The 17,728-nt window shown below is 39.3% G+C and overlaps 1 protein-coding gene across 1 annotated transcript in view; it reads left to right on the forward strand.

Annotated features, from left to right (window-relative positions):
* The window catches only part of CFAP47 (cilia and flagella associated protein 47), a 287,488-nt gene that overhangs the window by 10,120 nt on the left and 259,640 nt on the right, over positions 1–17,728 (forward strand). The window contains exons 7-19 of the mRNA XM_064151944.1: positions 368–486; positions 1,758–1,993; positions 2,948–3,140; positions 4,418–4,631; positions 5,031–5,183; positions 8,175–8,364; positions 8,468–8,564; positions 10,343–10,559; positions 11,460–11,704; positions 12,685–12,815; positions 13,885–14,007; positions 16,105–16,236; positions 17,484–17,561. Of these exons, the coding sequence (XP_064008014.1) occupies positions 368–486; positions 1,758–1,993; positions 2,948–3,140; positions 4,418–4,631; positions 5,031–5,183; positions 8,175–8,364; positions 8,468–8,564; positions 10,343–10,559; positions 11,460–11,704; positions 12,685–12,815; positions 13,885–14,007; positions 16,105–16,236; positions 17,484–17,561 (2,128 nt within the window). The remainder of the gene's footprint in view (positions 1–367; positions 487–1,757; positions 1,994–2,947; positions 3,141–4,417; positions 4,632–5,030; positions 5,184–8,174; positions 8,365–8,467; positions 8,565–10,342; positions 10,560–11,459; positions 11,705–12,684; positions 12,816–13,884; positions 14,008–16,104; positions 16,237–17,483; positions 17,562–17,728) is intronic.

Raw genomic sequence — 17,728 nt, forward strand, 5'->3', positions numbered from 1 at the left:
ATGACTGTAGGTTTATTTCATAAACATAAGCTACATGTTCAGCACTATGAAAGAATATGTACTTAATCAGCAAGTGACTGGAACTTTTTGGAGATCTTTCATTCCACAAAAAGAAACAACAGTTGAGCATAAAGGGACATTCCCATATATTTTTTGAGCTTAAATTTATTATTGTTCCACTTTTTGAGAGGCACTCTAAAGAGCATTTGTTCAAGCTGTAACCAACAGCAAAGGAGTCAGATGATGAAAAGTAAGCCTTGATGTATTTTTGTGGGTTGGGGGGTGGTGGTTTGTTTGTTGTGGGGTTGGTTTTATTTAGTTAGTTAGTTATTTTTAATCTTGTAATTAGAGATTGCAACTCTTACAGAATATTTAAGAGAGACTCAGCACTGAAACAAGATTATGTGCTGTTCCTGAGATTTGAAGCTGTTGGGAATAAAGATGGTTACCTGCAGACTCTCAGCGATGGCGCCACAGCAGTCACAAGTATGCTACAAAGAATGTCTAGTCACTGTAAGAAATGTATATAGAGATGATGGAACTACATATCCTGATCTCCATTTAAAACAATATTTTCTTCACTCTAGCAGTTTTATGTGAAACAAGAAGTAAAAACTCTTGTAAACTGCATCTTTAATACCTTAGCACCAAACCCTCTTTGATCAGTGGGTAGAAAGGAGGAGGGAATTGAGGGAATGTATATATCATAACACAGCTGTGGGTAGTGAACATCTAGAATCTAATTATAAATGGAAGTATTTGGAGAACATAAAAGCCCTCCAAACGCAGCCATTTGCAGGTTGCCAGCACTTTGTTGATACCAGCTTTGTGACTTTTCATGTAAATATTTGATTGCCCTCAACTTCCTTAATGGGAGAATATGTTACTTGACAGCCATTATAATTAAACGTATCTGTGTTAAGTGTTCTAGAAAACTGCATTACAAATCATATTGTATTATATTATTTTGATTTTTGCAACTATACATCTGCAGTATGACTCACACTGTGCCAACTGCATGAGGTTCCCCAAGGCAGAGTTCAAGGTCCTGCATCTGGGTCAGGCCAACCATAGGCACAAATACAGGGTGGGTGCAGAGTGGGTTGAGAGTAGCCCTGAAGAAAGAGACTTGGGTGTATTGATTGATGAGAAGCTGACCGTGAACTGACAGTGTGCTTATGGAGCCCAGCAGGCCAAGAGAGATGATTCTGCCCTTTTACTCTGCTCTTGTGAAACCTCACTTCTGTGTCCTCATCATAAGAGGGACACGGACCTGTTGGAGTGAGTCCAGATGAGGGCCACAAAGGTGATCCAAAGGCTGGAACACCTCTGCTATGAAGATAGGCTGAGGGAGCTGGGGTTGTTCAGCCTGGACAAGAGAAAACTCATAGAGCACCTAATAGCTACCTTCCAATACCTGGAGGGATCCTACAGGAAGGTTGGAGAAGGACTTTTCATAAAAGTGTCTAGTGATAGGAATAGGGGGAATGGATTTAAGTGGAGGGAGAGTTGGTTTAGACTGGATCTTAGGAAGTTCTTCAGTACAAGGTTGGTGAGACTCCGGAATAGGTTGCCCAGGTTAGATGAGCCCTTGAGCAGCTGAGTCTGGTTGTGAGGCATCCCTGCCCATGATGGGGAGGTTGAAGTAGATGAGCTCTAAGGTCCCTTTCAACCTAAGTCATTCTATGACCCTCTGACTCTTCTATTTGTAAGCCAACAGGTGTTTGATGTTTCTTTTTGTTGTTTGTCTAATGCAGTGAAACACCCTCGGCCCACGGAGTTAGCTTTGACAGGTTCTGGCATTCCTGTCACTCTAACTTTTAATCCAGGACCAGTTTTTAACTTTACTGACTGCTTTTTGGGTGGACAAACACAAATTCTGTGCACACTTAAAAATGAATCTGAGTTGCTTCCAGCAACATTCAGCTTCCGCAAGATGGCTCACTTCAATATTTCTCCTGAAAAAGGAAAAATTAAAGCAAAATCTGCACAGGTAACTACCTCTTCCTCTTAGATTATGTAGACATGCAGATTACAGTGGCCAGGAGTGCAACTTCTTTAAAGTTAATGAGGAAAACTTAAATTTCAGTAGCCATGATATATAACTTTTTTCTCCTTATGTAAAGTCCTGTTCTGGGCCCCTCAATTTATGAAAGATGTTGGGATGCTTGAATGTGTCCAGAGAAGGGCACCAAGGCTGGTGGTGGGGTTGGAGCACAGAGCTATGAAGAGCAGCCGAGTGATGAGGGGTTGTTCAGCTTGGAGAAGAGGAGGCTCAGAGAAGACCTCATTGCTGTCTACAGCTATCTGAAAGGGTGTTGTGGGGGTTGATCTCTTCTCCCAGGCACCTAGTGACAGAACAAGAGGACACAGTCTCAGTTGGGTCAGACTGGATATTAGGAAGAAATTCTTTACTACATAAAGAGTGATTTGCATTGGAATGGGCTGCCTGGGCAGTGGTGGAGTCATCGTCCTTGGAGGTGTTTAAAAAGAGACTGGATGAGGCACTTAGTGCCATGGTTTAGTTAATTAGAAGGGTTAGGTAATAGGTTGGACTTGATGATCGTAGAGGTCTTTTCCAACCTGGTTAATTCTGTGATTCTGTGATTCCTGTACTCCAGGAAGCAATAAGTGTTATTTTAAATTTGGAAATAATCATTGTAGTACTAAGGACACTTTACCCATGTCTTTCATTGCTTTAAATATTTTATATTTTACTGGTTTATACTCAAACCATTGCAGGCTCCTTTTCACTTCTTGCAGTAAATCACAAATACTCAAGTGACATAACTTTTCTTTAATGGAATAAACTGCCAGATTCAAACCAAAACCCACTTTTAGAAGTGTGAAGTGCTAAAGTGACTCAACTGAACAAGAAAATGAAACAAAACTTTTCTCTTTGCATTTGTGCCTCAAATGTCTCATAACTACCTTTCTTTTTTTGCAGGATGTGATATTTTCTTTTTCCCCTCATCAAATAGGAACATTTAAAGTGAAGCAAGTTGTTGATATAATTGGTACAAGACTAGAGAAAGATAATTTACAGGTTTTGAAGAAAAAATCCTTTCATCAAATACATTTGAGCTTTATTGGTGTGTGCAAATCTGAACGGAAAAATGTTCTGTTTAAAATTAATCCTGGTAAGATTTAACAAAGAAGTTAAAGGATAAGATTTAAAATGTTGTGGATTTTTTTTTTTAAGTGCCTTTAAAGATTTAAAAAGTATTTTTCCTAATTTTAGTTTAAAAAAAATCTCTTTGGGAGTGGAGGGAATGCTTGATTTTATGATATGTGTCCATAAAATTATAAAGCTAAGGTAGTAGAACCTCTCCCTCCACCATATTGTAAGAAAAATAGAACTATTAGGTCATACATTTTCATCATACTGTTATTTGGCTTGAATATTAACCAACTATCATGGGCCCCTTTGACTTGCAGTACTTTGTCCCATGCTATTTCCCCTAGTAATTGCTTGAAGAGGCCAAAATTGGCCCTGCTGAAATCCAAAGTTGTGATCCTGGTAGATCCTGGTAGATTACCAGCAGCAATTCTACTACACATTGCTAATTTTAAGTAGAGAGATGGGTAGAGCATATGAAATTAGGCAAATATTCTTTACTGATTAGATGTTACTACTACCAGGTGAATGTCACGTGTCCATTGACTCTTCCCATTCTATGAAGCTTATGCTTCTCTCTTTCCCACCCCCAGTTGTAATAGCTTGGGAGTTCTTTGTTAAAAATCATGCCTATGTTTGCAGTTTTTAAGACAAGCTTTAGAATGCTGTGGACAATGATGTGACAGAGTTGGATCTGAGTCTTCTTCGGTCATGTACATGCGCAAGACAGCATCACAGCTGGACATAATAAATATAGCTTGGGCTCCAGCATTTGTGATCTAGGCCAGGGAAGGCAGTTGTGTGGTCTGAGGATATTTTCCCCTATGTCTGAGAAAACATAATGGAATGAGTGACTGAGTGTTGTGGTGTTGGAGGCTGAATGAGGCACTTAGTGCCACGGTATACTTAATTAGAAGATGTTAGGTGATAGGTTGAACTCGATGATATCAAAAATCTTTTCCAAACTGGTTAAGAGGACACAGCCTCAAGCTACCCCAGGGGAAATTTAGGCTTGAGGTGAGGAGAAAGTTCTTCACTGAGAGCGTCATTGGACACTGGAATGGGCTGCCCGGGGAGGTGGTGGAGTCGCCGTCCCTGGAGCTGTTCAAGGCAGGGTTGGACGTGGCACTTGGTGCCATGGTCTAGCCTTGAGCTCTGTGGTAAAGGGCTGGACTTGATGATCTATGAGGTTTCTTCCAACCTTGGTGATACTGTGATAAATGAAAACATATTTTCTAAAACTCTGAGTTTTGTTTAGAAAATATGAGTGTATGTAACATGTTTGATTTCAATGTGAAGGTCTAGCACCAATGGTTTCCAACGCAACTGGGAGATTTGTAGCTGATGGCACAGGACAGTGCACTGATACAGCACCTGTGGCAATACTTAAATCAAACCAAACACGAATTCATACTCACCAGATAAACAGGAATTGTGAGGGTGATGCACTTACAGCTTTTCCTAATGACCGTGCAGCCAGCATTAGGCCAAGCGACCGGAATAAAAAATACAGGTAAAAAAATTATGCAGAAGTAAAATTTAAATCCACACATTTCTGGATCTTGTAGAGTAGGTCAAGATGGATTACTCATATGACAGATTGCTGGTTTGGTTCTTTATTTTCCAGGCTGAAATGTCATTAAAATTAATTCTATTCTACTTAACCCTGATCCTCTTGCACATAAATTCCCTGAGTTGTTTTTCTTATGTGAAACTGAACATGCAGCTATTACAGTTTCAATATTTCATTGTTATGGTTGCCTTTGCAAGGTCAAATATTAATAATCAGCTGTGATAAAAAGAATGTTTGCAATGAAATATACATGTAGCAAAATCGATGTGTTTTCCTTCTAACAAGACTCAGAACCATTTTACACGCATAGTGAAACCATAATTCTCTTCAAATATTTAGGACTATTTTCACAAAGACTGAGAGATATAATTACATAGATCCAGAGTTTTCTTATACTGACTGTGAACAACTATCAAAAGCAGCACATAAGGAATACTACTCACGCTACATTTATAATTTAAGGCAGCGTCGTTTACAGAAAGATGCCACTAGGTAAGATTTTATTTATCCTTTAAATGAATATTTTAGCCTTCTATCAAAAATGTGATACCAGTCATATAGATAAATTTGTCCTATGCTGAAATATTTATTGTCTTGGGACTCTTAGTTATAATGTGTTCAAAATCCTTTTTGTTGAAATGTTCCTTTAGGCGCTTAGAGACTACTTCCTAGGTAAAATGTAGGGACAGAGACATGGAACATGATATTAAAATGAACTTAAGATGCCCAGTTGTAAAAGTTGGTTATGGTTAATAGTAAAAACGTGACATGTTTTGGATTCTATTTTTATATTTATAGGAGGAAGTTCTTCCCAGAGAGAGTGATTTGCCATTGGAATGGGCTGCCCAGGGAGGTGGTGGAGTCACTGTCCCTGGAGGTGTTCAAGAAAAGACTGGATGAGGCACTTAGAATCATAGAATCATAGAGTCATAGAATCAACCAGGTTGGAAGAGACCTCCAAGATCATCCAGTCCAACCTGTCACCCTGCCCTATCCAATCAACTAGACCATGGCACTAAGTGCCTCATCCAGTCTTTTCTTGAAGACCCCCAGGGACGGTGCCTCCACCACCTCCCTGGGCAGCCCATTCCAATGGGAAATCACTCTTTCTGTGAAGAACTTCTTCCTAATATCCAGCCTAGACCTACCCTGGCACAACTTGAGACTGTGTCCCCTTGTTCTATTGCTTGTTACCTGGGAGAAGAGGCTGCCCCCCACCTGGCTACAATGCCCTTTCAGGTAGTTGTAGACAGTAATAAGATCACCCCTGAGCCTCCTCTTCTCCAGGCTAAACAGGCCCAGCTCCCTCAACTTCTCCTCATAGGATTTGTGCTCCAGGCCCCTCACCAGCTTTGTTGCCCTTCTCTGGACATGTTCCAGCACCTCATCATCCTTCTTGAATTGAGGGGCCCAGAACTGGACACAGCACTCAAGGTGTGGTCTGACCAGTGCTGAGTACAGGGGCAGAATAACCTCCCTTGACCTACTGGCCACACTGTTCCTGATGCAGGCCAGGATGCCATTGGCTCTGTTGGCCACCTGGGCACACTGCTGGCTCATCTTCAGCTTACTGTCTATCAGTACCCCCAGGTCCCTTTCCTCCTGACTGCTCTCCAGCCACTCAGGAGGAAAGGGACCTGGGGGTTACTGATAGACAGTAAGCTGAAGTGCCATGGTCTAGTTGACTGGATAGGGCTGGGTGCTAGGTTGGCCTGGATGATCTTGGAGGTCTCTTCCAACCTGGTTGATTCTATGATTCTATGGTTCTATGTACAATTTATTACTTAGGGGGGTCATGAAGTCTCCCTCTCTGGAACTACTCAAGACCTGCCTGGATGCATTCCTGTGCGATCTGGTATAGGTGATCCTGCTCTGGCAGGGGATTGGACTAGATGATCTTTCAAGGTCTTTTCCAGCCCCTGACATTCTGTGAATGCTGGTATGTCCAGCTCACCCCATAAGATGATTCAATATGGAAATGATGATATAATTTGTGGAATGAAGCAGATAAGATGAAAGGATTGTATTGTCTTTTAGCCTTATAGTAATTTCTCACTTAATGAATTTGTCTATATGGTTGGCATGCTATAGGACAAAATAATAGAAAAGCAGAAGTCACAGCTCTACTACTTTAAAGTCTTATTTTAAAAAGAATAAAAGAGTGTAGAACTTCTGAAGCAAGAGGAGCAATACCTTAAGAGTGTCAAGTTTGCAACACACACTAGTTAAAAATTATTGCCAGTGGATTACTGTTCTGATCTTAATTTCCTTTATTTATACATCTTAGAAATCAGATAAGGCCCACAGAGCTGGATTTAGTCTACTTTTATGTGTGCTCATGATGCATGGTTTTATTTAAAGGAATTGGTGTGTTCCTTTCATGCAACAAATGTTGGATTTATGCAACATATTGCAAATATCCAGTGTACACTGCATGAAAATCAAAAACAGAAAGGAAAATGTCAGGTATCAGATGAGTTGCACTGTTCCTATTAAAAATAGTAGTAAATTTCTGAATACTTAATACAAAACATCTGTGTAGGATCTGTGTCCAGTTCTGGGCTCCTCAATTCAAGACAGATGTTGAGATACTGGAACATGTCCAGAGAAGGGTGATGAAGCTTGTGAGAGGCCTGGAACACAGCCCTGTGAGGAGAGGCTGAGGGAGCTGGGGTTGTTTAGTATGGAGAAGAGGGGGCTCAGGGGTGATCTAATTGCTGTATACAACTACCTGAAGGGAGGCTGTAGCTAGGTGGGGGTCAGTCTCTTCTCCCAGACAACCAGCAACAGAACAAGGGGACACACAGTCTCAAGTTGTGCTGGAGGAGGTATAGGCTGGATGGTAGGAGGAAGTTCTTGCCAGAGGGAGTGATTTGCCATTGGAATGGGCTGCCCAGGGAGGTGCTGGATTCACCATCCCTGGAGGTGTTCAAGAAAAAACTGGATGGGTCACTTAGTGTCATGGTCTAGTTGATTGGACAGGGCTGGGTGCTAGGTTGGACTGGATGATCTTAGAGGTCTCTTCCCACTGGATTGATTCTATGATTCTGTGGAAGTTTCAAATCTCTTGGTTGTGAGTGAAATTGGAGTTGAACTTCAACCAAGAAAAGTTAATTGTTCTGAAAACTGGGTTTTAAATGGACCTAGTCAGACATATATAATTAAAGGCTCCATTATTATCTTGACATTTACTAACTTTTAAGTGCTTGATTTCAATTGTTCTGTAAGAGGTATTTTAGATATGACACAATATGGTATAACTAGCAACCTATTTAGCGAAGCAATTGCCACAAATGAAACAGCTATTCAGGCAAGGATTAATAATATAATAGAAGACTCTTCAAGGCATTTACTGCACTTGAGGGGTTTAAAAATAATATTCTTACTTAGATATTATTTATTATGTTTAAAAATCTTAAATAGCATGTGTGGAACATGGACTACTCCTATATTTGTTTTTAATCCCCCTCCCCCCCTCTACAGGCAGTTTTATATCTATAATAATCCTGTGAACATAGGCCTTGTACCAGCTGAAGGGCTCTTGTCACCAAAGATCTCGCTCACAGATATTCACAAGGAGAAGCTACAGTTCAAAATGCTCCCTTTAGAAGAGAATTGCCTATTAACTAGTCGAAAATTGGAGGCAATTGGTTCTAAATCTTCAGTCAAAGAAGTAAGTTAAATGCTTAATAACATAATGAAAACATAATGTTCCCATATAAAAAAGCATAAGAATATTGATCCTGCTCTGAGATGGTGTCTTGTGCTTATCACAGGTTATGAGTGGGCTTAGTGCTCTGCCATCTTCTGCTCAAGAGAAGGAAGACTGTAGTAGAACTTTGACATCCAAGCAGCTTCATCAAATAGTCATTGGTAAGACTTTTAATTTGGTTCCTGTATGTGTGTAGTTGTTGTAAAAGCACTTATTTATAGTAACACAATTTATGTTCATATTTGTTCACCATAAATAGAAAAAAGCTAAATTTGGTGGTGGCTTCATTTCTGAAGTAGTGTTTAACTAAAACATTGTGGTCCTCAGAAAATCACAGAATGTATTGGGTCGGAAGGGACCTTTGCAGGACACTTTGTGTCCAGCACCCCTAGAATGAGCACAGACGTTTTTGACTAGGTCAGGTTGCTCAGAGCTCCATGAAATTTGGCCTTCAACATCTCCAGCGATGGGGCCTGGACTACCTCTGTAAGCAAGCAGTTCCAGTGTTCTGATACCCTCATAATAAAGTGTGCTGGTTTGAGGCTAATTGGAATAGTCTAATGAGAGAAATTAGATCATTGGTTGTAAAGAGAAAATAATGACAGAATCTATATCATTCATTGATTTGCTGAGAGGGATAAAAAGCCAAAATGTAAATAATTCTCTCACTTCTGTCTCGGAACCCTTGCTCCTTTCACACCCCCTTTGCTCTAATTTCTTCCACTAACAGATAACAAGTAAGCTTTGCTGATTATTTGTCTGTCTGGGAGAGAGAGGGCTTTGAGCTCCTTCTGGGCAGTTTTTTTGTCTGGTATGGAATTTGGATTTCTGTGTTATTTCTAATTTGTATATAACTGTAAGTACTTGCAAATGTGATGTGTATGTATGCTTGTAAATTTAGCTTTGATGTAAATAGAGCTTCATCTTCCCCGCTGTCTGAGCTGCTCTGGTAAGTTTCAATAGTTGTGGGGGGAAGTTCCTAATCCATACATAAAGAACACTGAATTAATATCAGCAAGATTCATGGGAGTATTCAGACTTGTATTTCTGGGACTGAAAAATGAACAATGATATCCCCCCCAAAAAGTGAAAATTCTTCCAGATTTCCCTTCAAAGTAGTTTTATTGGAATGCTTTGTGATGGAGTTGCACCTCCTAAAGTCTGAGGGACTCATCTAGAAACAGCACTTGGTACTGCAACTGGTCTATTTTAAGGTCAGTTTTTATTCAGTAAAATTATTTAGCAGCAAAATGGAAGTTTCCAGTGCTTTCTGGACTTGACAAATTGTTAATGAAGGCAGAACTGGAGTAGTGAAGCTGCACATACAGATACACTTAGGGAAAGGTAGAACAAGATAAACATATTAATACAAAATCTACCTTTTGAATTTTGTAGGATGTTTGATTAGTGCTATGAGCCCCAGTGGTTGCAGATCACTATGAAAACTGGTGATAGCAGTAAACAAAATAATGAGATGATTCTGTCACCGTCAAATGACATGAATTATTAAACCAAGAGGTCAGGGAACAAATCAAAAGGTTAAGTATGTAAACTCTTGGTGACTTTCTGGTTGCCTAGCCATTCAAATATCCAATTAATAAGAAAGCATTTATGATTACTGATAATGCCCTTAGTAACTAGCACATTGCTTTTCCTGTTTTAATAGCTGGCTAAATTAGACATAATTAGAAAATAAATATTTTTGCTGGCTTTGGGGTTGCACTACTGAAAACATTCACAGAACATGCATAGTGTTTACTTCCAAACTTTAATGTGAGTTTATTCTGCTACAGAATTATTCTAGCTGACTAATTCTGTCACTTGAGGTACTAAAATGTTTTGATCATAATCTTTTAGTAGTTATGCTTCCTTACATGAATTTTTACTTCATAGTGTCGAAGATTCATAGATTCATAGAATAATTTCTTATTCATTCCAGCTCCTTCTACTGTGGATTTTGGTGATGTTTGTGTGTATTCTACAACAACTAGAAAACTACACATCATCAATAACTTGTTAGTTCACATATGGGTAAAAATTGATATTGAAATTGATGAATTGCAGCGAACGAGTCCATTGTCTCAGGTGGTGCCTCCTCTTACAAAGACTCATATTCCAATTGTGTTTGAGACAAGCACTCTTGGAATGTTTAAAAAGTAAGTTTTATACTGACCTTGATTTCTATGTTTTCTTTGCAGTAGCAGAATGAAAAAACCCTCATTATAATTATGGTGTTAATGGTGCACACTCATTTATGGTGATATTGCAATAATTAATGCAGCTTTATCTGGCAAAATTTTGCTAGTAATGTTTCTTAGGCTTTAAAAAAACCCTATAAACTATCCTGTCAAAAGCCCTTATAGCCTAGCCCTGGGTTTATCGAGGAAAAAGATTTCTGTTATGGTGTATTGCTTAGAAGAAATTTCATGGAAAACACTGTGCTCTTTCCAGCATAGTATTCCACCGCTGCTGTGCTCAAATCTATTGGCATAGCTCATGGGTAAATGTATAGGCAAAGCGTTTTCCAGCCTTCTATTATGGTGATGGAACTCTCAATTTACTGATGCTTGTAGAATATCTGCATGAGGCTGGTCATCCTTTGGGAAGATCTTCACATTTGATGTGATTTCAATTGTATGCAAAAACTGACAAACTGCTCTCTCTTGCAACCAGCAACAGAACAAGGGGACACAGTCTCAAGTTGTGCCGAGGGAGGTCTAGGCTGGATGTTAGGAGGAAGTTCTTGCCAGAGAGAGTGATTTGCCATTTGAATGGGCTGCCCAGGGAGGTGGCAAAGTCGCCGTCCCTGGAGGTGTTCAAGAAAAGACTAAATAAGGCCATGGTCTAGTTGATTGGACAGGGCTGGGTGCTGGGTTGGACTGGATGATCTTGGAGATCTCTTCCAACCTGGTTGATTCTATGATTCTTAATCGTGTGTTCACACTCAATTGTTTTGTTAAATGTGTTCTTACTAATAATTATATTTCATGTAATTTTTGACTCTGACTGTAACATAATAAATACATTAAATATATATATATATATTTATGTTACAGATCTTTCGCTTACACAATAAACAACCAACACTTTGGGCATGTGCTTGTGGTTGCAAAAGCAGTGTCTGTTCAACTTGAGCTGTCTGCAAGGGAGCTGATTTTAAATCCTATTCCTGGGTACCTGGCAGAGACAGAATTCAGAACAACTGTCAGGGTATACAATCCCAGAAACCATCCTGCTGAGTTCACTTGGAAGCCTGTAATTACGGATAGAGGAAATGCATTTTCTGTACGGCCAGCCAAAGGTATACTATGCAAGTACAGTGTGTGTGCTCGTATCTGTAATATCAGTACTATCAAGATGAACATTCAGCTGGTGCTATAAACTGTGGTTTTGGAATTTTGGTCAGTATGGGTGTATCCCAAAAGTTGTATCAGTTCAGAGCATTGATACCACAGAGCACCCCCTGTATAAGCCCTACCTTGAGGGCATACACAGTCGAGTTAGTTGATTCTGTGTCCAACCAGCAGTGCTTATGTAGCCATTTTCCTCAGCACAGATTGCTGATATTTCAGAAATGAAATAGTTGTTTAATGGCAGTTAGAAATATCCTAGAGCTCATCAAGACAGGAAGTGTTCCAAAAGCACCGTGTGAATGAAGCTGCTAAGTTTGTGTAGACGGTCTGAGTGACAGGAATGGAATTCAGTCTGGGATTAGTTTCCACTTTGATTATGGATCAATATTTGTTACAAGTGGGTGAGACATTAGCTTCTACCTTCTCTCCTTTGAAAGATAGTGTTCTGCAGGGGTTAAGTCAGAGATCCACTATTAAAGCACTAACTGCTAACTGAATTGGTATTACTCAGTTCAAACAAGATTTGGCTGAATCAAGAGGCTTGATGTGCTCTGATTCTTAAGAAAAAAAGATTGTCTCTGCTGATACAACTTCAGACTCAGTTGCAATTGATAAAATGTATATGGTCTTTCCTGAAGTTATTCTACAAGAAAGGTAGTCTGTTCCTTAATTGATTTTAAAAGAAAAAAGACAGCAAAATATGCTTTATTGCAGCATACCAATAAACAGATTGTGCAAGTATGTTGAGAAATCAAACTAATTTTGCTTAATTCAATGTACTGCTCAACACCTTTGAAATGTAGGCTTAGTCTTCAGTAACAGAAGGCCATTTCACTTTAATGTGCTTAAGTTATTTCTACTTATACAATATAATTCTATGATTATACATACATATCCTGTAGCATGTAAATTATGCCCATTTATTTAGGCTTTGTGGAGGCCTATAGTGATCTGGAATGTGAAGTTATTTGGTATCCAGGGTTCAGCTCTCCAGAGGCAGGAGAATTCAACTTGTGCGTGCGTGAAGGAAACACAATTAACTTGAAATGCTTTGCAAAGGTAAGAATTCAGACAGCAAACTTAGAGAAGCAAAATGTAGGTCTTTTGTTTTTTGGTTTTTTTTTTAAGCAGGTGATTTCTGAAATATATTTCTGTTCTCATACACACAAAAAATAATTTCACGTGGCTTTTATTTGGCTTGTTTAATAAAAGAATATTACTCCAAGGACAGTGAGAAAGCAAGACAAAGACAATTTGCCTTTCTCTTGCTTTTAATGACATACTTCCTTAGTGGTCCTTACATACCAAGTGGTAAATGTTCTTCTTGGCTCACTTAGTTTTGTCAAACAAAGGTTGAGAGGTGCTATGATAGTTCTTCAGTTACATACTAAAGGGACAAAAATCAGGGTGAGTAGGGGCAGGTATATTTCAGAGCTTCAGGATAACAACAGCTTGTAACATAACTTTACCTTTTTATTTTCACATCATATTTGATACTTTGAAAAGCATTGTTCTGGACAGTCTTCTAGACAGTGAAGTTCAGCTTAGACAAATGATTTGTTATCTTATGTTACATGCCAGGGAGTATGAAGGAGACAAACATTTTTTTCCCTCACTGTAGTCTACTGGTTGCTGCTGTAGAAATTACATTTTGAGAGCAAATAAAACTTTTCCCTTCCCTTTTGATGTGACTGCTCTTGCTTTGATTTTTTTTCCCCTTACTCTTTTGAAGCCTTGGAAATTGCCATATGTAATGCCAGATGTGTGTACATTAGAATGTTGATATTTCTATTGCTATTAAAATCTCTGCAGTATCTTGTCCTGATCACACCTTTAGGATTAGAAATTATCACGAGGCCTTTGCTGTTACATTACATTTAGTTAAAATATTGTTATTTGTCTTGAAATTAACCCAGAAATATCTCTGGGGCTGTGTCTGTTCACTTTGAATCTAGGTGAGCTTAATACATTGCATAAATCTTGTCTTGCATTTAAACTGTTTGTCTATTTAAATACTTCTTCTAATCTAGGCATTTCCACAAGTACGTAATGAAAAGAAAATTAGGCTGAATCATTTATTTATACTTAGTAGAATGTTATTTAGTATGCTTGTTTTCTGTCTTTATAGCTTGGTAATGCTAAAGTTCAGTTTGTGGAACAAAGAATATCCTTCAGCCATAGTCCCATGGGTTTATCTACTTGTAAGACAGCCATTCTTCAAAACACAGGACACAATCACGCATACTTCCAAGTAAGCTGAAATTACTTAGAGCGTATTTTACTTCTTGGAGTGGGGAGAGAGAAGTTCATTTTTATCAGATTATGTCACAGTTCTGTGTTTTCAGTTATTGAAAGACTGTTGGTTAGAACTATTAGTACATTAGAAGAGAGGAAGTTGTATTTTGTCCTAACTAATTGTGGGTAAACTGTGTGTTTACTCCTAGTATCGTTACTCAATTCTACAGAATTAGGATCCCGTGTCCTATTGTGCTAGTTTGAGCCTAGCTGGGATATTTTGGTGAAAAGAAGTAGATTATAGACTGTGAAGAGGAAACAAGGATGATGTCTACTTCACTCACAGGCTTGCTGAGATGCATAAAAATGAGAACATAAATATGGATAACACAGTTGCTCTCTTTTTTTTGCGCTGCCTCCCTTCTCTCTCCCTAACCTGCTGTCTCTGTGACTAATCCGTCTGCTTCCTAACCCCCCTGGCTGATTCTCCAAACTCACCTTGAATGTAAGGCAAAGTCTGGGATAAGGTAGAGGGATGGAAAGGAGGTGAAAGGGTGGTTGGGAGGCCCTTCTGGGGACTCTGATTTCTGGAAGGACTGTTGTGTTTCTGTGTTACATTTTAACTTATATATTCCTGTCTGTAGCTGTATATATTGTAAATATCTGCTTGTATATTGTGCTTCATTCTTTAATTTCCAGCTGCTGAGTCTAGTCTGGGTGATTTTCTTAAGTGTGGAGGGGTGGGTAACACCCAAACCATTACACCTGTCATCTTAGTGTAAACGGAAAACCAGCAGTGAAGAATTTCTGAAAAATTGCCTTGTAGAATGTTCTGGAACCATGCTAGAAAGCAGCTCTTAATTTTAGTAACTTTGTGAAAAAAAAACCCTAAAAAACAGATTGTGAAATTGTCCACTGATGTGCAAAAATTATTTCACAGTTGTATCCATGGCAATAGAAGAAGCTGATAATCATCGTCTTTAGGAATGCGTTACTTTGTTTACCTGTATTTTTGCCCCAGGCTTCTCAGTCCAAGTTAGCATTGTATGTTCACAAAATCCCAGAACATTAGGGGTTGGAAGGGACCTTGAAAGATCACCTAGTCAAACCCCCCTGCCAGAGTGGGATGACCTAGGGCAGGTAACAGATATTCATCCAGGCAAATGTTGAATCATAGAATCATGGAATCACCAGGGCTGCAAAGGACCTCTGAGATCATCAAGTCCAGCCTATAACCTAACAACACCACATCATCTAAACCAGACTGCCAAGGGCCACATCTAATCTTTTCTTAAAGACCTCCAGGGACAGCGATCCCTAACAACCTAACAACATCTCCCTGAGCAGTCCATTTCAGTGCCTAACCAGCCTTTCCATGAGGAAGTGCTTCCTAATATCCAACCTAAACCTCCCCTGGTGCAGCTTCAGACCATGCCTTCTTGACCTGTCCCTAGTTACCTGGGAGAAGAGCCTGACCCCAACCTGACTACAACTTCCCTTCAAGTGGTTGTAGAGTGATAAGGCCTCCTGTAAGTCCCCACTTCTCCCCAGGTCCCTTAGCCTCTCTTCTTAAGACTTTTCCCTCCAGCCCCCTCACTGGTCTCATCTGTATGTCTCCAGAGGAGGATCTGGGTGGCCTGTCCAGTGTTTTGTCACCCTCAGTTGAAAAGTTTTTCTTTATGTTCATGTGGAACCTCCTATGCTCCAGCTTGCAGGTGTTGCCCCTTGTCCTATCACTGGACAGCACTGAGAAGAGCCTGGCTCTGTCCTCCTGACACTCACCCTTCATGTATTTATTAACCCTTAGGTCTCCTCCAAGCTAAAGAAACTCAGCTCCCTCAGCCTTTCATCGTAAAGGAGATATTCCTCTCTCATCACCGTCTTTGTGGCTCTGCACTGGACTTGTTCAAGCAGTTCCCTGTTATAGAGGTTCTTATAAGAAAATAAAATATTCATGACAGATCTATTGCTGTTAAAAGCCCCAACAAGCAAAACAGCTCCCCTTGCCCACCAGTGTTTTGTGTTGTGGGTTTTGTTTTGTTTGTTTATTGTTTGGTTGTGGGTTTTTTTCCCCCTCTCAATATTATTAATGTTTCATGTTTGTGTTTTGAAGGTTCCTGATTCAAACCCACTGCCTGGAATGATGATCACCCCTTCTGAAGGGGTGGTACCTGTGGGAGGCCATGCTGTTCTCAACATCTATTTTTCACTGAATGCAAAAATGAGTTTTGATACAAGAGTGGAGGTATTCAAAACTGGAAGACCTTTGTCTTTTGAGTGTTATGTGCTTATGTGTATAGATATGTGTATGTTTGACTCTTTTGGATCTTATCTCCAGTGTTCTAACTATTTTTAAGGTTAAAAAAAAAAGAAAAATTAATGGCTGCTATAACCTATTCTATTGTTTTATCTCAGTCTTGCTTTCATGTATCAAAACAGAGCAGATTCATATTATATAGCATTGGCAAGATGTTGAAACTTCTGTGATAACCTTCAGAAGATATGTAAACATATCTGCAGGCTTTGTGATCTATAGAGAAGTAGAACTGGAATACTGCAGTGTCTTTAATTTCTCGACTTGTTTTTATGGTTATCTCAGAGCTGGATTTACTAGTAGATTTGATTTGATAATAGCAGTGCAATAAACATCTGATACTGTTTTGTTTTAAGCGTGCCTGATCCCTAAACCTGGCCTTGGTCAGACAAGTGAGAACGGGAAAAAAAATGCTATTGTGGGGCTCATTTTTGCTACCTCTGTGTTCTGTGGCTGCCTATTTTATGCTTGCTGAAATCTAGTATCCCTTTAATCTTTTTCCCCCTTCTTAAAACGGGTTTAGCATTGCTAAGAACAATAGTGTCTACTTTGTACCAACCCCTCTGTCAAGTGATTAATGTTGTAGTGTACTTTCCAAACCTCCGAGCTGCTGATAGATCTTACCCATCTACTCAGCTTTCTTCCATTGAAGAGAACTGTTCATTCTAGTGATACAGCCTCCTGCAATAGACTTTTTGTCTGCAGAACAGTGGCCTTTCCTAAAATGAAATTGGTTGTTGCTGTTGGTCATGGTTTTTTGTGTGTTGTGTTTGTTTGCTTGCTTCTTTTGCTTTTTGTTGATAGCTATGACTGTCCCATGTAAGGTGTGCCTCAGAGGCAGAATTTGTTCTTTTTTGAGTCAAATCTCACTGGTATCTGCATATGTATCATCTAGGCAATGAAGATATTTTCTTCTTTATATTTCCATAACAAAAATGTGTTGTATTATAAGAGTTATTGTCATGTTTTCATTATGAATTATGCTGGATGTCTCTCTCCACTCTGTCAAGTAGGTTTTGTAGCATTGGATTTTTTTTCTCTTGTTTGTTTTGAGTTTCTAGTACTTTTGTTTGTTTGGATGGTTTGGTTTTTAAAGTTTTCATGTAATGGTGAAGGATTTGGTGAGATAATTGTTGAAATGACTTTGTCAATAACCACACTGTCATCTGTTCACTTAGGTAGCAGTGCGCAATTCGGGAGCATTAGTGCTTCGGATTAGTGGATTTGTAGAGGTCCCTGAAATAGACATTGATTTGGTAAGTGTGAAGAAATTGTAGCAACTGATAAGATTGATAGTGCTTTGCTTTGTTTAGATGTCATAGTGGTTCATCCCTACTTTTTCATTTTTTGCTATACTATCTTCCTGAGAAAATGATTGAAGAACTTGGGAAGAGACAGTAAACTGAATAGATGTATAACAATT

This window comes from Pogoniulus pusillus, chromosome 12 (assembly GCF_015220805.1).
Source record: "Pogoniulus pusillus isolate bPogPus1 chromosome 12, bPogPus1.pri, whole genome shotgun sequence".
NCBI lineage: Eukaryota > Metazoa > Chordata > Aves > Piciformes > Lybiidae > Pogoniulus > Pogoniulus pusillus.